The sequence below is a fragment of the Eleutherodactylus coqui genome, chromosome 6 (assembly GCF_035609145.1).
Source record: "Eleutherodactylus coqui strain aEleCoq1 chromosome 6, aEleCoq1.hap1, whole genome shotgun sequence".
NCBI classification, from domain to species: domain Eukaryota; kingdom Metazoa; phylum Chordata; class Amphibia; order Anura; family Eleutherodactylidae; genus Eleutherodactylus; species Eleutherodactylus coqui.
Window position 1 is genome coordinate 9,671,971 of NC_089842.1, and position 27,040 is coordinate 9,699,010.

Here is a 27,040-nt window from a genome sequence, read left to right on the forward strand (position 1 = left end):
AGGCTCAAAAAGGAGAGGTCTGCTGGTTTGTGCAACTTATTGGCAAATCTTCAGATCAAGGAGGCAGCCAACAAAAGCATCAATAGGATGCCCTTAAGGCAGAAATCTCTTCCCTGAGACAGCAAATCCTGGGAATTCTGGACCAATGCTCCCTTGTCTTTATGGTTCAAAATGTTTTTTTCATTGATTTATGCTTATTGATTAAGTTAACTAACACCATTAGCCATTGAGAACAAAATTGTTACATTACGCTCATCTCTAGGCAAGAAAACTGGTTTAGGGTGCATTCCCACGAACGTATATCGGCTCGGTTTTCACGCCGAGCCGGTATACATTGTCCTCGTGTGCAGTGGGGGAGGATGGAAGAGCTAGGAGCAGGAACTGAGCTCCCGCCCCCTCTCTGCCTCCTCTCCACCCCACTGCACTATTTGCAATGGGGAGAGGCGGGACAGGGGCGGGGCTAATTCTCAGAACCTAGCCCCACCCATGTCCCGCCTCCTCTCATTGCAATTAGTGCAGAGGGGTGGAGATGTTAAATCAAAAGAAGTAAAAAAGAAGAAGCATCACTACTTTCAAAAGGATATGTAGAGAAAGAAAAAGGAATTAAGATATAGAGTTGGGAAAGTAAAGGACTAGGACTAGAGGAAATAGGGAAATGGGGGATAAGGGTGTTACAGGGAATCCAACCTTTTCATCATCGCAAATGAAGCCCGGTGTTGTGGTGGACCATCCCTTCTCCCGGCTTGTCAACAGCAAATACATATGTCTGTTATGATCTAGGATTTAGGGCCCTAGCCAAACCTCTACCGCACTTGTCTCCAAATTCGTAAACCCCCCTTTTATTTTATCCCGCCGACATAGCGAGGCCTGATTCAGTATGCGGAGAATGTCGACATGAGTTGTTGAGATTTCTGCCACAATATTATCTGCAGGAGATGACTTGTTGGTTGTCTCTAACTTATCGAAGTGCGCTAACATAACAGCTCTTCTAGCCTAGCCGTTCTAGCCTTTTTAAGCCTGGTCCCAAGAGAAATAAAAATCCCTTCGGAGAACACACTTGAGGGCCTCCCATTTCATGGGGGCCGCGGTGAAGTCTGCGTCATGGTCAGTCCTAAAGTTATCTATGGCCTGCTGAATCCCCTGTATGCAAACTGCATCGTCTAGCAAGTTATCGTTCAAACACCAAGTAAAGTTCGCCCTGTCCCTCTGACTTGCCATCAGAGACCCCCAGATTGGAGCATGATCTGACCATATAAAGGCTCCTATTGAGGAGGAAGGGCACCTATCTAGCAGCCTGTGCGACACGAATAGGTAATCCAGTCTGTGGGAACTATTGTGGGCAGGAGAATAGAAGCTGTAGTCTCTCTTCCCTGGGTGTATTGTCCTCTACAAGTCCACCAGCCTAAGATTTGCCAGTTCCATTCTAGGTCTGCATGTTACCGAGGGGAAAACCCCCGACTTACCCCCAAGAGGAGTCGCGGGCAGGATCCATGCTGAGATTAAAGTCTCCTCCGAGGATGATTTTAGACCCATCTGCGAAGGCCGCCAGGGCCCCCAACACCCGGACTCCAAAACGTTTCTGGTCCTGATTCGGGAAATAAACGTTAGCCACTATTAGCCACTTCATCCACCTCTAAGGATAAAAGCTTATGTGGCAGACATTTCTGTATGGCTATGGAGGTGCCTCCCTCTTTCTCCGTTGGGTGCGGGCTGTGGTACCATGTAGTGTAATGGTGATGCTTGCATTTGGGGATTTTAGAATTTTGGAAGTGCGTTTCTTGAATAAAAACAATCATTATTCTTTTACGATGTAGATGATCTAAAATTTGCCCCCTCTTGGCGGATTTATTCAGCCCCCTCGTGTTAAAGGTACAAAAAGTTAGATTAGTCAACTGATTCTAGTGATAGAAGGTGTAACTGCAGGTCGGCGTCAGAGAGATGGTAGGGAAGGAAGAGAAAGGGAGAAAAAAAAGATGAAAGAAAGAAGGTTTATCATGAAAAACCTTGTGCAGCATTAGGCAGCTGCTAGTGCCATCTGAGTGAACTGCTGGCCTATTTATTGCCAGCATGCACACTAAATGCGATTGGTCACCCTGAGTGGGAAGCGTAGAAGTACAGACCAGGACAGGCATGGACCCCGTGCATCCCCCCCAGGACAATAAGACATAGTAAATGCAATAGACCCTTGTAAGAGGCCTTGGATGAAAACTCTTGAGGTACCAATATTAACAAAACAATACTATTGTCTCTGGACTCGCAGGAAAACATAGGGATAGCGACAGAGGAGTAACTTGAAGCTTCTGGGCCCCAATGCAAAACCTGGAATGGGGCCCCCAACTATAATGCTTTATTCATAGTACTGGGCTTCCTATATGGAGAAGAGAGGCCTTATGGGCCCCCCAAGGCTCCTGGGCCCGGGTGCAACCGCATCCCCTGCATCCTCTATAGTTACGCCCCTGGATAGCGAGGAACATGGGACAGGGTGACTCGAGGAGGAGAGCCTGGCGCCTCTCAGCTGTAGAACTGAGCGTAAGTAGACAACCACTGTTTAAGCCAGAAGCTATACGGCCTAGCTCCAGGCCAGATGTCTAGCATCAAACATGGTGTACCCTCTTCTTTCCCCGATCCACCCGACCACCACCCCCTGCACTATCAGCAGGAAAGCACAGAGAGAGGCAAGAAAAAAAAGACACCGCCATCTCCGCACCAACTGAACTTTAACTGTAAATGGAAATTGAAACCGAAGTCCCCTTCTGCATGTTCCATAGAACGTGAACACCTCTCAAGTGTCCATAAATTGCGCATTCAAGTGTTCCTCTCTGCTGGGGCATGTCTCTCCCGACGTGGTTGAGGCTGCATGGTCTGCAATTGCTCCTGGGCCTGAGTTTTCAGGGTCGTCAGGAGTGGTCTAAGGGCCCCTCTTAGGCGAAGAATGTGACAAGCAAGGTCCTGGAGTAGAAAAATAACCCTGCCTTTATAATGCAAGTCCCTTTTTTCTCTGGCCTTACGTAGGATTGCATCCTTAATTTTAAAATAGTGGACCCTGCAGATGATGTCCCTGGGCCGATTGGGGTCGGTGGACCTGGGTCCCAAGGCCCTGTGGATCCTGTCAATCAATATGGGGCTTTCTGGAGGGCGGTCTAGTAATTGTTGGAAAAATGATTGCGCCCAAGTATCAAGGTGTTGCCCCTCTACCTCCTCCGGCAGACCCCATATGCAAAGGTTATTCCTTCGGTTCCTGTTTTCCAGGTCATTGAGGTGCATGATGATGCCTGTTATTTGGTTGGCTTGTGCTTGGATTGCTTGCCTATGTGTTTCTAAGATAGCCGCCGTACCCTCTTGAGCCTCCTCTATTTGTAAAATTCTATGGCCTATGTGCTGCATATCAGTGTGTATATACGCTCAAGCACTTGTTTGATGCTTTGAATCTTTGGAAGAATTTATCGAGTTCAGTTTTTGTAGGGATCGCCATTATGCAACTTTTCCAGGCCTCTTCCTCCACCCCACTGGAAGAGCTTCTGGCCCCATTGTGTTCTGAGCTGCTGGAAATGCAGGGACCTGAGGTCTGAGACCACAAGGGGGGACTACTACTCCTTTCCTCTGCAGGGGTCTGTGCTAGTGAGAGTGGTGTGCTGTGCTGTATGCTGGGGCTGCTGCTCAGAGTACTCACTGCTCCCCCTCCTGGTATGCTCTCCGGTGTCTCCTGCTCCAGCGTAGCAGTTCCTAGGGGACTTCCTTTTGGCCTCTGCCTGCTAACAGGCGACTGCTTATGGGCTTCAGCCCGTTGAATTGTCCCCCTGCAATGCTGCTCCATCTCCTCCGTTGTGGAAGGCTCTGGTTCCCGCTCCTGTGATCTCGCAAGATCGGGCACCATCTTGGGCCTCGCGGAGGTCTCTCCGAGAAACTTCTGCATTGAGCCTCTTCCTCTGCTCGGTGTGAATGGCTATGACTGCAGCGTCTTCCTCTTCACCATGCTGTGTCATGAGGTGAGATTGCGCTGCTCGCTGGTGTCTCAGAGCTGCAGGCCGGGTAGTGGATGTGGGAGCTCGCCTGATGTGCGACCTATCCCACCATCTGCTGGACACGCCCCCTCCCTGGTCTTTAGAGACAAGTTACGTTTGGGATCCTTTGAGTATGGGGACAAGGGTGGTAAATGGCTAGCTAGAGCTCTCCACCTAAGATCGTCTCAGGCTCATATCTTTAAATTGCAGTCCGGTCGGAGGGGTTGCGTTCACTCCACTACAGATATCCTGGAAGAGTTTAAATCTTACTATACCAAGCTCTATAACATCGATGGGGATGTACAGACTAGACCCCAGAGTGCTGTGGATGAAACCGAGGCTTATCTCTCTGACAATGCCCCTAAACCCATGACATCGGAGGAGTAGGGGTACCTAGAGTTGGGCTTTTCCTCTTTAGAACTCTCAGAACTTATTAAAGGCTTAAAGGCAGGCAAGAGCCCGGGACCTGATGGTTTTACCACCAGGTTCTATAAAATGTTCCGGGAGGAGATCTCACCTCTGGTGTTGAAATCCTTTAACATGGTGGGCCACGGATGTCCATTCCTGGCCCAGGCCCTGGAGGCACAAATAACTGTCATCCCCAAACCGGGCAAAGACGCCTCGGTTTGAGGCAACTATAGGCCAATACCTCTCCTTAACCTAGACATCATACTATTTGCGAAATTAATAGCCTCGCAATTCCAAAATATAATCCCACGTTTGATCCACAGGGAGCAGGTAGGTTTTGTCCCTGGCAGAGAGGCAAGGAACAACACCATCAAATCCTTATCATTGATTGCTCGGGCTAGACAGTCGAGCAGCCCTTTGTGTCTCCTGGAGGTCGACACAGAGAACGCGTTTGACAGGGTCAGTTGGAACCTCCTCTTTGCCACCCTGGACAAAAAAGGTGTAGGCCGCGCATGCGGGATTGGATTTTGGCCCTTTATCATAGGCCCTCAGTCAGGATCAGACTCAATGCTGCTCTGTAGGACCTCTTTCTAATACGGAACAGGACTAGACAGGGTTGCCCCCTGTGCCTGTTCCTCTATGTCCTGACTATTGAGGCCCTTGCCAATGCTATTTGACAAAATGAGTGGATCGTGGGCATTCGCATTGGGAACATGGAACACAATATGGCACTCTTTGCGGATGACCTTCTGCTATACCTATCTAACCCACGTATAGGTTTACCGGTGCTTCTCCAAGAATTCAAACGGTTTGCCAAGCAGTCCCGGTGAAGCTTCCGAACACCGTCCTGAAGCGGCTGCACACCCTCATCACCTCGTTCATGTGGAGGGCAAGGAGACCTCGGATGCGCCTGTCCCTCCTCACGAGGTTCAAAGAGAGGGGAGGCCTGGTCCTTCCTGACTTTTCCCTCTACTACAAGGCTAGTATTGCCAATTGCATACTAGATTTACTCAAACACGAAAGTTCCAAGCTGTAGGTGGAGGCGGAGCACGCGTTAGTCCTGGGGTACCTATGGGGTGCCTTTTGGATCCCTGCCAGGTTTGTGAGTTCAGTGTCCAACATCCCACCCTTCCTTAGTCAATTAGTTGAATCCTGGGCAAGGTTTGTGCCTCCCAATGGCCTAGTTACGGTCTCTGGACCTCACTCCCCTGATCACCAATCTGCAATTTGCAGCGTCCATGTAGGATCCTCCCATTTTGGAACTGCCTACTTCCCCGATTCCTCGGCTACGGGACTTAATGTCACACTTGGCCTTGAGACCCCTAGTGGAAATCACAGGTGAGGGAGTGTGTGTCCCCAACCCCCCCCCCCCCCCCCCGGCTCATGGCTGCAATATTTCCAACTGAGCAGCTTTGTGGGGTCCCTGACGCCCTGGGAGAACCTGTTCAGGTCCCTGACTCCATTTGAGCAAATATGTGTGTTCCCAGTTTCTGAGTGTCACATGATATCCAGATAAGCTGCTGCTGTCTCGGGAGACAGGGGACAGGCCCCCAGGCTATGTGGAGGCCTGGGAAAAGAAGTTGGGTAGAAGTATCCCATAAGGAGATTGGGAGAGGGCCTGGGTCTTGTGCCACAAACTTTCTTCTTCTTGCAATACAATACAAGATCTTAACTTTAAAATCCTGTCCCGGTGGTATAGGACTCCAGACCACCTACATAAAATGTATCCTCAAACCCAGCCCACATGTTGGAGATGTAACAATGACAGAGGCACTATGTCTCACATATGGTAGGACTGCTCTCCGGTGGCTGTCTTGTGGAAGGAAGTAAGGGAAGTATATAACCATATCTGTGTTATGAGAGTGGGGTTGACCCTGGAGCCGGCCCTGCTTTTAATGTTCCCATGTTCTATCAAGACAGCCACAAGCAGCCTGCTGAGATTCTTCGTTTTGGCAACCAGAAGGATTATCTCCAGACTGTGGTGGTCTTCGACCTCCCCTACAAGAGTGATGTGGGTGGAGGAGCTTAATGACCTCATGCGCCATGAAGAAATGGGGCCTGTCAAGAATGGTGCCCATGGCGAGTACTACAGAACCTGGCAGGTTTGGATCTCGTTACGGTCCTCGGATAGGTTCAGGACCTGGATTGACACCGGTCAGCTTTAAGCCAAAAATTCATTATGTCCTGCCGCTGCTCTGCATGGGTGTCATTTGAACCAGACCTCGTTTTGAAATATGACTAATGCAATTAATGAATGTGATCTGCTGCAATACCAGAAACAGCCAACGGACAAGAGTAGCGCTGTTTCTGGAAGACAACAGCTGGGTTTTTCTAGACTTATACAATTTCTTTAAGTGGTGCTGCTCACAGCTGCTGCATAGTGACGGACTGATATAAGGGAATGATTCTTACCCAGGGAGTGAATGCTCCGAGGCACTGCGGATCATTATGATAAGATGCACAATATGTCCACCACTGATATCGGGTGCCGTAAGACCGTTGTATACTTAGATCAATTGCAAAAAGTATTACTCCACAGGCTGCGGCTAGAGAGCTGAAGATGTTCATCACCAAGCTGGCGGTTACCTGGAACACAAAACAACAATCATTACTTAACCTCTTAAGGTCACGGCCTTTTTTTGGCCATAAGGAAGCAACAATTTTGGGGGGATTTTCATCTCCACTTTACAAAAGCCATAACTTTTTTATTTTTCCGTCAGCACAGCTGAGGGCTTTTTTTTTGCGTGGTGAACTGTAGTTTTTACTGGTGCCATTTTTGGGTACATAGACTATATTGTAAAATTTGTATTATTTTTTTTATGATAGCAGGGAGAGAAAACGCATCCATTCTGCCATTGTTTTTTTTTTACAGCGTTAATCATGCAGCATAAATGATACAGAACATTTTTTTTGCGGGTCGGTATGATTACAACGATACCAAAATTCTTTTTTTTTTTTTTAGGACTTTCCACTTTTTCGCAATAAAAACGCTTTTTTTGGAAATGATTTGTTTTTCTAGATCGATGCATTCAAAGTCCTATAACTTTTTTTATTTTCCCATGGATGGAGCTCTGTGAGGGCTTGTTTTTTTGCGTGACAAGCTACAGTTTTTATGGGTACCATTGTGGGGTACATATGGCAGTTTTGATTACTTTTATTGCTTTCTTTGGGTGGCAAAATGAAAAAAATAAGCGTTTTTTATTTGGTTTATTATGCTTTTTGCCGTGCTGGATAAAAGTGTGTTTAATTTGTTGTACGAGTTGTTATGGATACGACGATACCAAATTTGTGGTATTTTTTTTTACTAATAGGAGGAAAAGCACAAAAGGGGGGTTTTGACATATTTTTTTTTTACTTTGTTACACTATTTTAATCTTTTTTTACACTATTTATGTCTTTGTAGGGGACTTGTACCATAGCACCTATAATTGCTATGATTGCTATGATAAAGCATTGCAGGACAAAAGTCCTGCAATGCCTTATCGCTTCTAATTGCAATCATAGGCAATGGCAAAGCAGGACGCCTGTATCTGACGTCCTGTTGCCATGGCAACCCGTCGGTTCTCCGCGATTACATCGCGAGCCCAATGACGTCACAGAGGGAGTGCCCATCCTCTGAGAGTCCTTTACATGCCACGATCTACATAGATCACGCGGCATCGAAGGGGTTAACGGTGGGGGTTGCTGTCCCGATGCACCCCCGATGTTGCAGACAGAAGCCGGCTATCGGTGACAGCCAGCTCCCACTACCTGATAGCGCGGGATCTCTTCTGATCTGGCACTATCCACGGGACGTAAGTGTATGCCCTGTTGCGTTAAATACCCCGCTGTCAGAACGTACACTTAAGCCCTGTGGCATTAAGGTGTTAAAGAGGTTCTTTTGTTGAGATGTCTCATTTTCACACATCCTACTAGGGATATCATAGAATGGTAGAGTTGGAAGGAACCTCCAGGGTCATCGGGTCCAACCCCCTGCTCAATGCAGGATCACTAAATCATCCCAGACAGATATTTGTCCAGCCTTTGTTTGAACACTTCCATTGAAGGAGAACTCACCACCTCCCGTGGCAACCTGTTCCACTCATTGATTCCCCTTACTGTCTAATATCTAATCTGTGTCTCCTCCCTTTCAGTTTCATCCCATTGCTTCTAGTCTTTCCTTGTACAGATGAGAATAGGGCTGATCCCTCTGCACTGTGACAGCCCTTCAGATATTTGTAGACAGCTATTAAGTCTCCTCTCAGCCTTCTCTTCTGCTAAACATTCCCAGATCCTTTAACCGTTCCTCATAGGACATGATTTGCAGAAGAGTTACCAAGATGGTGAGCGGTCTATGAACTTGCTCCAGTTTGTCTCTGTCTTTTTTAAAGTGGGGTGCCCAGAACTGGACACAGTATTCCAGATGACGTCTGACTAAGGAAGAGTAGAGGTGGATAATTACGTCACGTGACCTAGACTCTATGTTTTTCTTAGCTATCCCTCCTAGCTTTGTGTCGTCAGCAAAATTAATTAGTTTCCCCCCAATTCCCTCCTCCAGGTCATTTATAACAATGTTGACCACCACTGGGCCTAGGACAGAACCTTGCGGTCCCACTTGATACATTCTCCCACTTGGATGTGCAGCCATTTATGACCACTCTTTGAGTACAATCACTCAGCCAGTTGTGAATCCACCTCACAGTTGCCTTGTCAATCCCAGATTTGGTCATTTTTTCAATAAGTATAGTATGAGATACTTTGTCAAATGCTTTACTAAAGCCAAGATATACTATATCCACTGCATTTCCCTGATCAACCCAGTCGGTGATTCTGCCATAGAAGGAAATTAGATTAGTCTGGCATGACTTGTTTGTTACAAACCCATGCTGGATCTGGTTAATTACTTCATTTTCATCCAAGTACTTGGATACATGCTGTTTAATAATTTGTTCAAAGATCTTTCCCATGTATCGCCATAAAGGGGTTTATAAACACAACCATCTGTCTTATTAAAGTATATAGACATCATAATGAAGGCCACCAGCTCTGGAACCTCCTATGTAAGCCAGATTGCAGAACAACCTTGGACCCAGTGTGTCAGTGTGTTTCGTAGACAACTTTTTGATTTTAATGAATCTTGTGCAATACTTCATTTCACCTGTGGAGGCATTGTAGGGAAATTCAACACTTGCTGTCAGATCACTTACACTTTTTAGAGATCTTTTTACAAGAGACTGAGCAATCGGGAAATAATTTCCTTATTTATCATTAAACATGCTGACCAGCGATGACCTACTGAAGTCACCAACTAAGAAAAAACACTCTCTAAAGAACTATAATCGCAACACTTGACTACAAAGTGTCCAGGTGTAGCTTAAGCTGGTAGATCTCTTGGACTCTCAATGCATCAGGCAAGGCTATCGTTGAGGCTGCTGGTAGCCACCATTAGGCAGATCTTATCAAAGCTATATTAAGAAATTAACCCTTTAATAACTGTCCATACTGCGGTCCGTGTTTTCCTCAAGCAGTCATGTTTATTTCTTTCATTAGAAAGGCATCAGTCAGAAATTCCGGTATCAGCTCCTTGGCAAATTGAAAATTCACTCTAATCCAAATATGCACCCTCCTTGATTGCTTCTCCTTAACCCCTTCAAGACCAGAGATTTTTAATTTTCATTTTTTCTTTGACACCTTCCAGGTAAGGTTGGGACATCGAAAACCGATATATCGCTAATGCTTTGCTGATACTTTTCATCTATATTGTTATGTCCGATATATCGGTAACATTGAGAGTTTAAGGCGATATAATGTGGTCTAGTGACCATATTTTCTTCCTTTATATTCCGCCCTTTCCTTTGTGTTGTACAGGATGTAGTTTTGCACTAATGAACTTATAAACAAGTTCTAGAAACTTTTGGAAAGTGTGAGGTGACTCTTTGTCACCAATCAGGTTTGCTGCAGGCAAAACGACTCCCAGAAAAAGTGGGGTCTTCGGCCCCTCCTCCACATGCGTTTGTTCTTCGCGTTAGACCCAGGCTCTGAACGCTTGCGTCTAACACGATGGCTGTGGGCAATGCTTTCTAAATGAAAGATGGAGGGCTGCGCTGAAAAAACTTTTTTTCGTATAGCTAATTTTAATTCTAGGTTTCTTCTGTAAATTCTTATTTTCATTTGTAACTTTAATATATTTTCCTGTTATTAATAGTTTTATAAGTTAATAATAAATTCAGCAGTTTAAAGTTTTAAAAGAAAACTATAATTTGTTTGTTGATTATGTTGCCTTAGTAACCCTAGGAACTGTTTTATTTTTATACAGCATTTAAAAAATTTGATATATCGAAATATCGATAGTTTTCCACTGATATTTTATAATAATCGATAGTTTGTTCAGTGATAGTCAATACTATCGACTATCGATATTTTTGTGTCGATGTCCCAACCTTACTTCCAAGAGTCATAGCTCTGTTATTTTTCTGTTGACCTAGCTGTCGAAAGCTTGTTTTCTTTGCTGGACAAGTTGAAATTTTAAATAATACCACTTAATATACCATCAAATGCATTAAAAAAAGAGGGTGAAATTAGAAAAAAAAAAGCATCTTTTAAAAAAACCTTTTTATTTTGGGAGGGGAGTTGTTTTTTAATGGCGTTCACAGTGCAGTAAAAATGACATGTGCACTTTGTTCTGTGAGTCAGTACATTTACCAAATTTACTTATTTAATGTTTTACCGGTTTTATAAAAAGACAGCTTTTCTGTAGAGATTACAGAAAACAATGAAGATTTATGAAATTATCTGTGGTACTAGTGCATCTTGTCTCCACCACAAAAATGGGTGGAGACCTGGGATTGTGCTGTGGGAGGTAAAGTGTACGTCCACAGCTGCTGATTGGCTGGGCTCCTGTCTCGGCTGTATCTGTGATCTGGGTGACCGTCCTCTAATTGTGGTGATTCCATAATCTTTACCGGGGGTTGTACGCCCATAGTATCGCAATGTGGTAAAAACGAGCTGTTCATTGTATTCTGTGGTTCAGTACAATAACAGCGATACTGAATTCAGTTTTTGTTATATTTGCTTTTTTTTTTTTTTTTAATTATTTAGGAAAAATTTGCTTTTGTTACCACATTCTGACCTCCATGACTTGGTTATTTTTTCAACCATGGAACTGTGTGTGGGATTTTTTGTTTGCTTGTTTTTGATGGGGTGAGCTGTAGCTTCTAGTAGAACCTCGATGGGTTTCAACTTTTTTTTTGCATCATGGAGTCACAAAGAAACTGATTCTGGCATTACAGATTTTTTTTCTTATGGTGTTTATTCTGTTAAATAGTAAATGTTTTATTTTGATAGATCTGACTTTTATGGATGCGGTGATACCAAATACAGCATTTAGATTTTTTTTTGTTTTGATTTTTTGATATTAACAATGGGAAAAGGAGTTTTTTAAACGTATAATATTTTTCGCAATACTTAGAAAAAACTTAATCACAGAACTGGACCAAAACAAAAGGCAAAAAATAAATTCCCTAAAATGTAACTTTTGTTAGTATTATTAAAATGAAGACACTCGAAACACAATAGTCAATGGATAGCTGGAATGTGAGGCCGCCCGGCCGCGCAGTATCTCACAGTGTGGGCCAGCTGTTATGACAGATACTCCACTTCAGCTCTAGACACAACAAACATGGAAAAGATTTAGTTTTTTTTAACTCAAATATTCTGAAAAAGACTCCAAGCGTTCCTGTGTTGATGTAGCGACACGTCATTAGGAGTCGTTTACATAACCCGTCACTTAGTAAATACGGTGGACTGTAAAGAACAAATAAAGAAGCCATTCACGCTGATCTATTAGGCTGGGTTCACACAGGGCGGATTTGTGGTGGAATTTCCCTGCAGAATTTCGCCGCGGCAAATCCGCCTGCGGCCGCTAATCCCGGAATAAGGCAGCCATGTGCGTGAGATTTGTCAAAAAATCCATCCACGCGGGGCAGACAATCCGTTGCGGCAAAGCCAGCATTAGCCAGCGCTGCGGCGCGGATTCCCGGGATGTAGCATGTCATTTCTTTTTTTTTTTCTGTTGCCGCCTCGCTCCTCTCTATGGGAGAGTCGGCCACAATGGAACAGCATGTGGCGAAGCCGCTCCAATGCCCGTAGCAGAAATCTCGCGTTTTTTCGCTGCGTCCCTTGTGAACCAGCATTAGGGTTCAGTCTCTTATATGTTGCTTGTCAGGAGGCTCAGCCCATATTAACTGACATTATAAAGGGAAGCCAATTAGAGACCTTTTACCATCTTCGTCTTACCTTTCCCACTGTTGGCTTCCTTGAAGCAGAAATTGATAGCGATCCGGAGATGATAAACTGTAAGGATGAATTTGACAAAATTAGCTCTTATTTTACAGCAGAGACCAAGAAAAAAAATACTTTATCAATTACATAAATTCACGGAAATATCATCCCTTAACCCATTCCTAACCGCATAACCTAAATATATGTCATGTAGTCGTGAAGGGTGTATGGAGTGGGCTCAGGACCCAAGTCTGCTTCATACTCAGTGGCTACCAGCTGTTTTTGACAGCAGACAGTTGTCGGAAACTGCGACTATCAGCATAGGTCCTGATTGCGGTAGATGCTGTGGTCGGAGCTGACCGAACGTATGAACAGTCATTGGGAGGAGGATTCCTTCCCATGCCCATTATTACTGTCTTGGGTAATATAGAAGGAGAGTCTGTGTCAGGGATCAAACCCGGGGCCTCCTGTGCTCTGGTTTGTAGTTCTCCCCGCTGAGCCATTCAGCCCCTGCATAACTCTTTACCTTGTTCCCCGATCCTGCATACCCAGCCTCTTAGGCTCACTATAAAAGCCTGGCCCTGCCACTCCCTCAATGTATGATTATTGTGCTCCACAGCCTTGATCAAGCTTCACTTCTGCCTATTGCTCTGCTATTTCAACAAGACCTCCTGGTACAGACCCCTGGCTTTCTTCCTGACAATGTTACCCGCCTCCTCCATTTATACAGCGACACGAGACCTACAGTTACTGACTACTGGCTTTCCTTTATCATTCTCCAGACGTGTGGCTACTATACCTGCGGTTATAACCCCAGTGCCAAAAACACCACAGTTGTGCAAAGGACCCCCCTGAGGAAGCTTGGGGCGAAACATGTGTTGGCGTGCAGGTGGTAAGGTGGGCTTTATACATTATGTACTGCTGCTTATATGTATAGATTCAATGCTTTGTATGCTCGATGTGTCATTTTATACGATTAAATGTTTGTTGATATATAATTTTGCATATCTCTTTCACTGCGGCAGAGGAATCAAAAATATCTATATTAGATTCACTGCGTTACTCCTAAAAAGCAACTTTTATTAAATAATCTAAAATATTCAGATCATAGGGACTAACAACATATATAGGAAATTTGTTCCTATAGAAAGGTAGTGGTGAGGTCCACCAAAATAACAAAGCACCAGTCAAAGCCTATAGCCTCCGGTCATCAAGACTATTTTGGTGGACCTCACCACTACCTTTCCTACTTCTGGCTACTCAGTCTATGACCTTGTTCTGATAGTAGTGTAGGCATTAGGATAGTAGTGTTAATTAGAGATGAGCGAGCATGCTCGTCCGAGCTTGATGCTCGTTTGAGCATTAGCATACTCGAAAGTACTCATTACTCAAGCGAGCACCACGCGGTGTTCGAGAAAAGTTCACCCTCTCCTCCCCACATGTTTAGCGGCTTTTTTAGCCAATGAACATGCAGGGAAGGCATTGGCACCACCTGCTATGACGTGCCAACCCTGTGCACATCTATAGCAGTGATTGGCTGGCCGGATCAGGTGCCCTAGGATCATAAAAACTCAGGTCACCTGATGTTCGCCTCACACGGAGGCTGGATTAGCTGCGGGACAGAGCTGCTGTGAATGAGGGAGAGCATTAGTGTAGGTTAGAAGGAGTGTTTAGGCAGGGATCCATCTTCAAAGAAGCCAACAGTCCTTTATAGGACTACAACTCCACTTTTGTGCATCATCAGTTTGGCTGCCTGGGACTAGTAGTGCACACAAAGCATTCACAAGCATCCCGGCTGTATACTGCATACTGTTACTGGTTCTATACAGTATACTGCTACTGGTGTACACAGACTATATAGGAACTAACAAAACTCCTCTCATTTTTCATTTTTTTATTTGTTTTTGGCTGAAAGCATTTGCATAATAGGCCCAAGTGTGTCCTCTGGATCCGCACTATATAACGAGACTGTACACATTTTTCACTCTCTATTTTTGGCTTAAAGCATAAAGGGTCGAGGATGAGGATGTGGGCGTCCGAATGAGGGTGTAGGCAGAGGCCGAGGTCCTGGGCGGGGGTGAAACAGTGCCTGCTGCTGAGGGAGAAGTAGAAGGCGCGTATCTACACTCCCTAGCTTCATATCACAGTTTGCCGGTCCGTGTGGTAGACCATTATTAAAACCACAACAGTGCTTTCAGGTGATGACGTGGATAGCGGATAACGCGTCCAGTAATTTATCCACCACCCAGTCTTCCACGCAGTCCACTCACGCTAGCCAAGGGACTGGACCTGTGAATCCTCACGCTGATTCTCCTTCCTCCCAGCCTGGTCACTCCAGGAATACAGATTTAGAACAGGCAGACTCCCAGGAACTGTTCTCAGGTCCCCTCCCTGAGTCGCAAACAATGGTTCATGAGGCACCTGAGGAGTTTGTCGTTACCGATGCCCAAAATTTGGAACTTTCACAGTCTCAGGGTGATGAAGGTGGAGACTTCCAAGTAGTGTCTCAAGAGGTATTTGTTGATGATGAGACACAATTGTCTGTCAGTGTGGTTGTTGTTAGGGCATTAAGTCTTAGGGAGACTGAGGATTCTGAGGAAGAGCTCGTGGATGATGAAGTGACTGACCCCACCTGGGTTGGTAAGCCTACTGAAGACAGCGCTCCAGAGGAGGAGGCAAGTGCAGCACCAGAACAGGTTGGAAGAGGCAGTGGGGTGGCCAGAGGGAGAAGCAGGGCCAGAGCAAGTAATCCCTCAACTGTTCCCCACAGCACCTCGTCGCGGCAAGCTCCCGTGCAGAGGGCTAGGTGTTCGAAGGTCTTAAGGTTTTTTAATGAGAGCGCAGATGACCAATGAACAGTGGTGTGCAACCTGTGCCGCACCAAGATCAGCAGGGGAGCCACCACTACCAGCCTGACCACCCCCAGCATGCGCACGCATATGATAGCTAAGCACCCGATGAGGTGGAACGAAGGCCATTCACCACCTGCGGGTCACACCACTGCCTCTTCCCCCGTCTCACATGCTGGCACTGAGATGCAATCCCCCTCCCAGGACGCAGGCACGAGCGTCTCCTGCCCTGTATCCACCCCTTCTCCTGCACGGTCCTCCACTGCCTCCACAAATGTGTCCAAGAGCAGCGTTCAACTGTCCATAGCACAAACATTAGAGCGCAAGCGCAAATATGCAGCCACCCACCCGCATGCACAATCGCTAAACGTGCATATCTCCAAACTGCTAAGCCCGGAGATGCTGTCACATAGGCTGGTAGAAAATGAGGCTTTCCACAACCTCATGGCGGCGGCCGTCCCTCACTACTCAGTCCCCAGTCGCCACTATTTTTCCTACTGTGCCGTCCCCGCCCTACACCAGCACGTGTCACGGAATATCAACCGTGCCCTCACCAACGCGGTTACTGGGAAGGTCCACTTAACCACCAACACGTGGACAAGTGCTGGCGGGCTGGGACACGACATCTCCCTGACGGCACATTGGGTTAACGTGGTGGAGGCTGGGACCAAGTCTGACCTTGGGTCCGCTCATGTGCTACCCACACCGATAATTGCGGTTCCTACCTCGGTCATGGTTTCTCCGATATATTATGCCACCTCCTCCAACCCCCCTCCTACTCCTCCTCGACCTCTCAATTACCATCTGTGAGCACGTCACCTTCAGTCGGTAGCTCGAGGCGCTGCAGCACTGCCATGGTGAAGCGTCAACAGGCCGTGCTGAAACTTCTGAGCTTAGGTGACAAGAGGCACACCGCCCAAGAGCTGTTACAGGGTTTGATAGAGCAGACCGATCTGTGGCTTTCGACGCTGAACCTCCAGCCAGGCATGGTCGTGTGTGACAATAGGCGTAACCTGGTGGCGGCTCTGCAGCTTGGCAGACTAACACACATGCCATGCCTGGCCCACGTGTCCAATCTGTTGGTTTAGCGCTTTCTTAAAAACTACCCCAATTTGTCTGAGCTGCTCAGCAAGGGGAGTCGCGTGTGCGCGCATTTCAGAAAGTCCACCAGAGATGCTGCCACCCTCAGAACACTGCAACATTGCTTCCAGCTGCCAGTTCACCATCTGTTGTGCGACGTGCCCACACGCTGGAATTCAACTTTGCACATTTTGGCCAGGGTTTACGAGAAGCATAGAGCCATTGTTGAATACCAGCTGCAACATGCCTGTCGGAGTGGTAGTCAGCCTCCGCACTTCTTCACAGAGGAGTGGTCATGGATGTCTGACATCTGTCAGGTGTTAGGAAACTTTGAAGAGTCAACACAAATGGTGAGCGGCGATGCCGCCATTATCAGCGTAACCATCCCACTGCTTTGCCTGCTGAGAAGGTCGCTGCTAAGCATTAAGGCCGACGCTTTGCGGATAGAACAGGAGATGGGGGATGACAATACGTCGCTTGATAGCCAGACCACCCTCAGGTCTGTTTCTCAGCGCATATTGGAGGAGGAGGGGGAGGGGGAAGAGGAAGAGACTGCTGCCCACACTGCAGAGGGTACCCATGCTACTTTCTGCACATCTGTTCAGCATGTATGGGCTGAAGAGCAGGAGGAGACTGAGAGTCATAGCAATGTGTTGCATACTGGGACTCTGGCACACATGGCTGACTTCATGTTAAGCTGCCTTTCCCGTGACCCTCGCGTTAGACGTATTCTGGCCAACATGGATTACTGGGTGTTCACCCTTCTTGACCCACGGTATAAGGAGAACCTTTCCACTCTCATTCCCGAAGAGGAAAGGAGTACGAGAGTGATACAATACCACAAGGCCCTGGTGGAAAAGCTGATACTAAACTTCCCATCTGACAACGCTAGCGGTAGAGGACGTAGTTCAGTAAGCCAACTAGCAGGGGAGATGAGGGGAACAGGCAGCATGTCTAGCGCAGGCAGGGGAACACTCTCCAAGGCCTTTGTCAGTTTTATGGCACCCCAGCCAGACTGTGTCACCACTCCCCAGTCTAGGCTGAGTAGGAGGGAATACTGTAAAAAGATGGTGAAGGAGTACATAGCTGACCGTACCAATGTCCTCCGTGATCCCTCTGCTCCATACAACTATTGGGTGTCAAAGCTGGACACGTGGCATGAACTTTTGCTGTACGCCTTGGAGGTGCTGACCTGCCCTGCCGATAGCGTGTTATCAGAGAGGGTGTTTAGTGCTGCTGGGGGATTATCATGGATAAGCGTACCCACCTGTCAACTGACAGCGCCGACAGGCTTACACTTATTAAAGGGGTTGTCCCGCGATAGCAAGTGGGGTTAAGCACTTCTGTATGGCCATATTAATGCACTTTGTAATATACATCATGCATTAAATATAAGCCATACGGAAGTTATTCACTTACCTGCTCTGTTGCTGGCGTCCCCGTCGCCATGGTGCCGTCTAGTTTCAGCGTCTAATCGCCGGATTAGACGCGCTTGCGCAGATGGGTCTTTTACCTTCGGCTCCCTCCGGCAGCAGCGCCGTTTTGGCTCCGCCCCCTTGTACGCGTCATCGCGTAGCTCCGCCCCGTCACATGTGCTGATTCCAGCCAATCAGGAGGCTGGAATCGGCACATGTGACGGGGGCGAAGCTACGCGATGACGCGTACAAGGGGGCGGAGCCAGAACACCACTGCTGCCGGAGGGAGCCGAAGGTAAAAGACCCATCTGCGCAAGCGCGTCTAATCCGGCGATTAGACGCTGAAACTAGACGGCACCATGGCGACGGGGATGCCAGCAACGGAGCAGGTAAGTGAATAACTTCTGTATGGCTCATATTTAATGCACAATGTATATTACAAAGTGCATTAATATGGCCATACAGAAGTGTATAACCCCACTTGCTGCCACGGGACAACCCCTTTAAGATAAACAAAGCCTGGATTTTCCCAGACTTCTCTTTTCCACCGGTGGAAAGCAGCTTAACATAAAGTATCTTTAAGCTGGAACTGGAGAACCATGCACCCTCTATCACCCCAAAAAAGGGTAGAAGTAGCTTGGTCTATCCTTCTCTGATCTTCTTCCTCCTCCTCCTAAACAAGCATGTCAGCACGCGGAACGCCAATTCTTCAGAGGGCCAAAAGGCTCTGTAAAAACTATTTTTTTCAGAGGGCTGTCCCCAGGCTTTGTCAAAACAATTTTTTCTGAGGGCCGCCTCCAGGTTTTCGCTCCCAATTTTGAAGAGGTTCACCACTAGAGTTCAGCAAAATGCTGGTTCCAGCTACATACGCCCACAGAGTCCACAAATGTATCCCAGCACAGTGTCCAGCTATCTGACACCGAGACAGAATGAATTGTCCTGGCTTGGCCACTCTAATTTCTTCATAGTACTGCTGTCTTTCCCTGGGGCATTGGTTAAAAAGCCCCTCGAGGAGAGGCAGGGGCTGGGACAGGCGGTAGCTTGCGTGTCGGTAGATCGCCACCCGGATCTCATTAAGCAAGTGCAAGCTCTATGTTAAAAAAATATTTCAGGGGTTCACCTGCACTCTGGGTAAACAAATCTTTCAGGTGTTTGCCTATACACTTGGTACACAAATCTTCCAGGGGTTCGCCTATACTCTTAGTAAACAAATCCTTTTAGGGGTTCACCCAAACTCTGGGTAAAAAAATCTTTTGTTTGAGAATGGGTTGTTGAATTGCGGAGATGTGTAGAAGTGCTGGCATCTGAGTCCCCTTTATGCCCACGTTTGTGGTTCATGAAATTTTGCGACGGAGGTGGCATGGGATTGGAATTATGCTCATACGTTAATTTATTAGCAATTCTCATCAGCATTGGGGGCTATCGCCCACAATTTCAAAGAGGGTCGCTGCCAGGCCCTGCCAACCCTCTGCAGTGTGTGTCTCCGGTTCCTCCTTATCCAATACGCACTTATAAATAGACATGAGGGAGGTGTGGCTGTGAAGCGCCCATGTGGCATGAGGACAGCTGAACGCTGCCCTGGGAAAAATTTCAGTACGCTGTAGACTAATGAGTAGGCGAAGGGGCGCCCCTTACCCCATCTGGAATGGGGATAGCTGGACACTGTGCTGGGAAAAATTTCAGTACGCTGTGGACGCAGGCTCATGCCTGTGTCCTGGGGGGGACTGGACAACAATGCCAGCATGTAACACAGGAGAAGAGGCAGTGGTATCCCTCGCAGGCGGTGATTGGCCTTCGGTTCACCTAGTGTGGTGCTTAGCTAAGATGTGCCAGCGCGTGTGCCTTGCTGATTATGGTCTGGCCCAACTAAATTGTTAGGGGGGTGACCACCAGGCTCTTGCCCACAATTTGGCTTAATAGTGCAACCTGGGAGCCTCAGATGCTTCCATGCATGCTGCCCCTGCTGTTCCTTATCCATTTCTGTGGTGTTTCCATCACTTTCTGATGTTTTCAGGTGAATCACACAACCTCCCCTATGCGGAGCATGGGTCACCTTGAAAAATGCTCGAGTCTCCCATTGACTTCAATTGGGTTCGTTACTCGAAACGAGCTCTCGAGCATCGCGGAAAGTTTGGCACAAGTAACGAGCACCCAAGCATTTTTGGGCTTACTCATCTCTAGTATTAATGTTAGGGGGGTACTCTCTTTTTTTCATACTGGCTTATATACTGATTTTGGCCAGTTCAGGAATTATCAAGCTCTGTTTTTTATGATCTAAGGCTACTAATTCGTCTGATCACTTGGATACTAAGTGGATTTATATCTAAAAGGACACCCACACAACATAGTGGGAACGGCCCTTGGTATCCACCTGGTTGCCTTTACCCCTGTCATTAAGGCAGCTCATATCTGAAGAATTTCTTTACCTATGTGGGTTTATTTTCTGCTTCTACCTCACAAGGACTAAAGTGCAGAGTGGTTCATTGTTCGTTTTGCACTTCTATCATGATATAGAGGTTCTATTGTGGTTCCTGAAGAGCCAATTGTACGGCAGAAACGCGTTGAACTAACTACTTGAAGAACCATACACTGCCCTCAGAGTTCACACTGTGTAGGCAGTGTGGTTTGGTAGGGTATTTGCCATTATTAACCCTTTAATATACTAAGACTTTAGTGGACGTTTTAACTATGTTGGGTTTTCTACCTTTTATACAAGTTCCATCTTCGCTACTCTCTTTTTTAGTCCTTCATTATTCCACTATTTACCTAGTGTAAACCTCAGTGGAAATTTCCTATATAGTTAGTCCCTTTGATCTGAATATTTTAGATTATTTAATAAAAGTTACTTTTTAGGAGTCACGCAGTAAATCTAATAATTTTGCATACATTCATTTTTTGAGCATATATTTAATTCTATGACCTTGATATGTTGTATGCCCTCCTTCTGCCTGTCTGCTGCACATTGGAGACTCATCTCTGTTGTATTGTAACATTTTTTTTAATTGTAATGAGTAAAATATAGAAAAGTTTTTTTCATGGAAGCTTTGCATGCTGACCTATTATTTTTGGATTGATTGTGCGGCACAGCGTGTGCTGCTGGTTGTGAGATGCAATCCTGATTTATTATATTACAAAGGTGTAGATAATGTAGTGAGGGTTTGGTAAAACAAGGAGCCAAAGATGTCTGTCAAATTCTGCAGAGACAAGTTGTGGTCGGGAGAAGTCATCATTGTGGTCTGGGCTGGATACAGAAGAAAAGGGAAACTGAACTCCAGTCAGGGAGTACATCACCTGTAATCTCTGGATATAACAGTACTCTAATCACTTTTATGGTCTGCAAAGCACCTGTGTTGAGCTAGTACCTACTGTTACATAGCCACTGTATGCACTGTTGCAGATTTACTACCGCATGTGTCGTGGCACATTGCAAAGAAGCCCACTGAGACTGTTGGCCTGGGACTCATGTAAGCCTGGAGCTAACCCTAGTAGTCATGTCCGCTGCCTCTATTAAAGGTTTAACATTCACCCCATAGCTAATATATATAGAATATAACAATGTAACTGATATAAAAAGCAGCCAAGTCCTGAGGGAAGAAAATAGCAGGTAAGTGGCACAACTAGAAGTTCACTTTACATGTATGTATCTTACCAGTATTCCAGACCATATTGGGGCCCCAGTCACAGTCACAACTCCAGGGGGATCAATCTTACTCTCCACTATTAGCAAGACAATGCCGATGCTCAGAAGAAGAATCCCTACAAATATCTGTGTTGTCTGCAGAATAAGAGAAATTCATTTTGACCTTTTATAGTATAACTGTAGGAGACCAACAGGCGATACTATAGAAGTAAGGATACAAGCCCATAAGTATACTAAATGTGCAGCCATTACAAAATGTATAGCGTCATTATATGATGTAGCGCTGAATAATCCGGCAAAAAAAACGGGATAAATATAATACAAATACAATTTTCAGAACAAAAAACTGGTTTGAAACCTCATTACTGTATATCCACATTTACAACCATTGTAGGTCTCCAGTGCGCGGTACACAACTAGTGATGCAACTCTTCTAGTAACCTTCAATAGAAATATCGTACCATCTTGTGCCTACAGCTCCTATGCAGACCTGTGTATCTCCATGGTAACAGACTACAAACTAGTTTTGCATAGACTGATTCTGTAACCATGTTCCTTCTGTCTGCCCTAGCTTCTTCCTAAACTACCAACTCTATGCTAGGAAAATGTAGGACAGATTGAAGGAGTGGCATACATAGAAGTCATGGGGCCCCGTAACAAAATTCAGAATTCGACCCCCACTTTCCTCAAATAAAAAGTTTCTTTGCAGACAGCATATCAATAACACTGTTGCTCGTGCAGCAGGTGGATTGCAATTGGGTTCAGAGTAATAGCGATGAATAGTCTGTGTGATGTCTGATGTGACACCAGTGCCTTTGAGCAGGTGTGTTCTTGCAATAACAAAATAAAGAAACAAGTCAGCGAGGGTTGTAATAAACTAAAGGCACACAGTTTACTGATTCTTAAGGTTTAAAGTACAATGTACATATTTGGCAGTTTAGTTGGTGGTAGCAACTTCAACAATTCTTCAAATGCACGTAATAGCAGACAGCACCTTACCCATAGAATTATAGAGTGGTAGAGTTGGAAGGGACCTCCAGGGTCATTGGGTCCAACCCCCTGCTCAGTGCAGGATTCACTAAGTCATCCCAGACAGATATTTGTCCAGCCTTTGTTTGAACACTTCCATTGACGGAGAACTCCCCACCTCCCGTGGTAACCTGTTCCACTCATTGATCACCCTCACTGTCTAATATCTAATCTGTGTCTCCTCCCTTTCAGTTTTATCCCATTGCTTCTAATCTTTTGTTCTGCAAATGAGAATAGAGCTGATCTTCGACTTGCTCTCTCTCTCTCTCTCTACCGAGGTGGATGCTAAACCAAGTTAATTTCTGGTTGTGTCCAGAGGTTATTTGTGGAGAAATGGAGGGACTAGCACAGACTCACTGTAACCCCACTGACTTCTAAGTACTCAGGGATGAATTACACTCACGTTTGAGCTGACCACTCTCCGTGCAGCCTCCGCAGGATTTGCCCTGGCTCCGGTTCCTTCCAGCAGGAATGAAAAAGACTCCACTCCCACTCCGGGTGCTGTCGGACCAGGGTGCTACGCTTCTGCACTTCTCCAATGCTCTCCAGCTCCTCACCCAGCCTCCTCTTCTCTTACTCTCTGTTCTCCATCTGCGGACTTCCTCTCATTTCCAACACTTTCTCCTCTCTTGCTGACTCATTTCCTCTCCTTCTAGCTTACTTTCCCGGGCTTCACTCATCTCCTCCCACTGCCAGCAGCTAACCAGATAATTAGCTGTTGCTAGGCAGACTAGTTTTAACCCATGGTTCAGGGAAAGACAGTGTCTTTCTCCTGCAGGGTTCCCCCTATGTCCCCTAAAGGCTCATAGCCAGTTCCCTAGGACTTATTAACCCTTTTGATTACCCTGTCGCACCCTCCAGGTCACTACATGGGCTTGTGTAGTGGCCCAGAGTTAACGGGGGCCGTCCATAAGTATGCATATGATTGTCTCGTGCCTTCGTATTGTCAGTGTCTTCTATGTGTATGTATTTGTGATGTGTATTGCACCTTTGCAGCATAGAATGGGTTATGTCTGAAAAATGTATCATGTTGTAAATCATGTGATCGTGCTATGTATATGTGATTGTAAGAGGTTGTGCAAGTCAGTCAGTGCAAGGTAAAGAGTTTAGAGTTTGTCTGACAAGTCTGCAAGTTAGGTGGAGAGGAGTCTTCTTCTTGCAAGAGAGAGGGAGCCTTTTAGTGAGTAGGAGAAACTGTGCCTTGTCCTACGAGGATCCCCAAGATCAAAGAGGCTGAGCGATGGCCTAATGTCTACTCTGGAAGCAAATCACCCAAGCCTCCTTGGTGCTAAAATGGAGAACTGAGAGATAGTAAGAGGAACCACCAGGCAGCACTGAGTGTAACAACTAACTGTGAGTGTGGACCGGTAGAGAGCTGGATAGAGTGAAGGGAGTTGCAGGGAGCAGAACCCCACAGATAACTGGGACTGTGAATTTGTTTGCCATCCTGTGAATCCTCCCTGTCACACCACTATTGTGTTCACACCAGTGTCCTGCTGGCTGATGTAAAGTTTGTGAACTGTTGACTGTTTATTCAAGTAAATGGGTACTACCGACCGTTCCTGGTTTTGCTCAGAAAGTTATCCCTGTGTGTGGACTATTTTATTTTCAACGTCTGAATTCACTGCAAAGGACGGAACAGTGGCGTCACAAATGGCTAAAGACCCTAAGGTAAACCGCCAATTATGTTTCTCCTGTGAAATTCCCCCAGCAGTAACTTGGTTGACTCCCGTGCTACCCCAAAAGGGAGGAGATGGTAGATCCCCGTGACAAGGCCTCAATCTACCCTGCTATCTCCTCGGCTGTGGGCCTGCTCCTCAGCTGCTGCACGCGGATGCCAGTCAGATTTCAGCTCTACACAGTGATAGTGATTAGAGTGCAGTTACCTCCAGTGTTCATAGGGAAAGTCTTCTCTGATTGGTGACATCCATTTCCCCTTTTTGTCATGTTGTGCTACTGGGACCTGTAGTAGTATGGGTTTCCAGGAGCACACTTCCACAGGTATGAGAGGATTGAGCTGACTGATGGTGTGGAGTTCTCCAGCCAGCCAAACACCATCAGTCTGTGCACCCTTACTAGAGGGTGCTGGTCATTTATCCATTATCTCTTTCCCACACAGACTTTTGGGTTATGCATGCTACTAGTTGTATTTGCTTTACTAAAGGAAGCAGCAGTGGAAATTGCTGAACCACTCACCGGGATCTTTGAAAAATTCTGGAAAACAGGAGAAGTCCCAAAAAATTGGAAAAGGGCAAATTTTGTCCCTATCTTCAAAAAAAGGAAGAAGGTGGACCTAGGAAACTACCATCCTGTGAGCCTGATGTCTATACCGGGAAGGATCTTTGAATTATTAAACAGCATAAGATATAGTATGTCTTGACTTCATTAAAGCATTTGACAAAGTATCTCAAGCCATCCTTATTGAAAAAATGACCAAATATGGGATTGACAAGGCAACTGTTAGGTGGATTCACAACTGGCTGAGTGATCGTACTCAAAGAGTGGTCATAAATGGCTGCACATCCAAGTGGAAGAATGTATCAAGTGGGGAACCACAAGGCTTTGTCCTAGGCCCAGTGTTGTTCAACATTGTTATAAATGATCTGGAGGAGGGAATTGATGGAAAACTGATCAATTTTGCAGACAACACAAAGTTAGAAGGGAAAGTTAACACTAGGGAAGAGAGAGGATTCAAAAAGATCTAGAAAAGCTTGTACAGTGGACAGTAAAATACAGGGTCCTACATCTGGACAAGAAAAATGAAAAAAAGCAAATATAAAATGGGGGAAATTGAGCTAAGCAGCAGCACATGTGAAAAAGACTTGGGTATACTAATAGATCATAGACTGAACATGAGTCAACAATGTGATGCAGCAGCAAAAAAGGCAAACACAATTCTGGGATCTATTAAGAGAAGCATAGAGTCTAGATCACATGAGGTCATTATCCCCCTCTACTCTTCCTTAGTCAGACCTCATCTGGGATACTGTGTCCAGTTCTGGGCACCCCACTTTAAAAAAGACATAGACAAAGTGGAGCAAGTTCAGAGAAGAGTTACCAAGATGGTGAGTAGACTGCAAATCATGTCCTATGAGGAACGGTTAAAGGATCTGGGAATGTTTAGCAGAAGAGAAGGCTGAGAGGCGACTTAATAGCAGTCTACAAATATCTGAAGGGCTGTCACAGTGCAGAGGGATCAGCCCTGTTCTCATTTGCATAAGGAAAGACTAGAAGCAATTCGATGAAACTAAAAGGGGGGAGACACAGATTATATATTAGACAGTGAAAATGATCAATGAGTGGAACAGATTGCCGTGGGAGGGGACGAGTTTTCCTTCAATGGAAGTCTGCAAACAGAGACTGGAAAGACATCTGTCTGAGATGATTTGGTGAGCCTTCATTGAGCAGGGGGTCAGATCCAAGGTCCCTGGAGGTCCCTTCCGACTCTACCATTGTCAGGACTCGAGCCCAGGGTCTCTTGTGTGTCAGACAATTGCTCTCCCCAGTGAGCTATTCATCATCCTGGACAGCTCCCTTGCTGAATCCATCCCTGGCTTTTGTTCCTGCAAGTCTGGTTCTTGTTTTCCATTTAGCTCCCCCTGCACTATTTGGACATCCTATATAAACCTGTCCCTGTCCCTCCCTCATTGCATGTTTATTGTGTTCTGAGCCTTTAACCAAGCTCTCTCTCTGTGGACCTGTCTTTCTTACAGTGGATCATCATCTTAGTGTACCAAACCTTGGCTGCCTCCCTTGACTACATCCCTGCTTAAACCCTTTGTGCTGAATCATCATCTCTGTGCACTGGACCTCTGCCTCACTCGATTACGCTACCCCCCAGCAGCGGTTACAATCAGGAGAATCCAGTCCTGCGCCAGAATCGTGATAGAATAAACACGCCTCCCTACAAACATGGAGTCCATCATAGCCACCAAGTTGCGGAACTGCAAGACCTCTGTGCCACCTATCAGGAGAGGGTTACAAAAAGAGATAGATATGTTACAGCGACAATTACTTGAGTTGCGCTCTTCAGATGCAGAGGTTTGCATGCCTTTACCATCAAAGTTTGGTGGGGACCGCCGCCAGTACCGAGGATTTCTGAATCAATGTCGCATTTATTTCCACATGAAACCCGTTCCATTTATCAATGATAGACAAAAGGTGATGTCCATTATTAACCTGTTAGGAGATCAAGATGACTGCCCAATTGAGCTGCTTCCAGGAACCTCTATTTCGTCTGGGCATAAATACAATCTTTCGGAACCGTAGTTGAAGGTTCTCCGGGAATATTTCTATGAAAATCTACAGAAGGGCTTCATTCGGCCCACTTCCTCGCTGTCTGGGGCATCCATATTTTTC

At 46.0% G+C, this 27,040-nt stretch overlaps 1 protein-coding gene across 4 annotated transcripts in view; it reads right to left on the reverse strand.

Moving 5' to 3' along the window:
- LOC136631803 (membrane-spanning 4-domains subfamily A member 4A-like) overlaps positions 1 to 27,040 on the reverse strand; it is a 93,357-nt gene that overhangs the window by 16,380 nt on the left and 49,937 nt on the right. For 3 of the 4 annotated variants that reach the window (XM_066606172.1, XM_066606174.1, XM_066606173.1), the window contains 3 exons: positions 21,662 to 21,787; positions 12,684 to 12,740; positions 6,822 to 6,995 (listed from right to left, as the gene is read on the reverse strand). In XM_066606172.1, the coding sequence (XP_066462269.1) occupies positions 6,822 to 6,995; positions 12,684 to 12,740; positions 21,662 to 21,787 (357 nt within the window). Of the gene's footprint in view, positions 1 to 580; positions 1,586 to 6,821; positions 6,996 to 12,683; positions 12,741 to 21,661; positions 21,788 to 27,040 lie in introns of those variants that run through there. The other variant, XM_066606176.1, reaches the window with a different exon arrangement.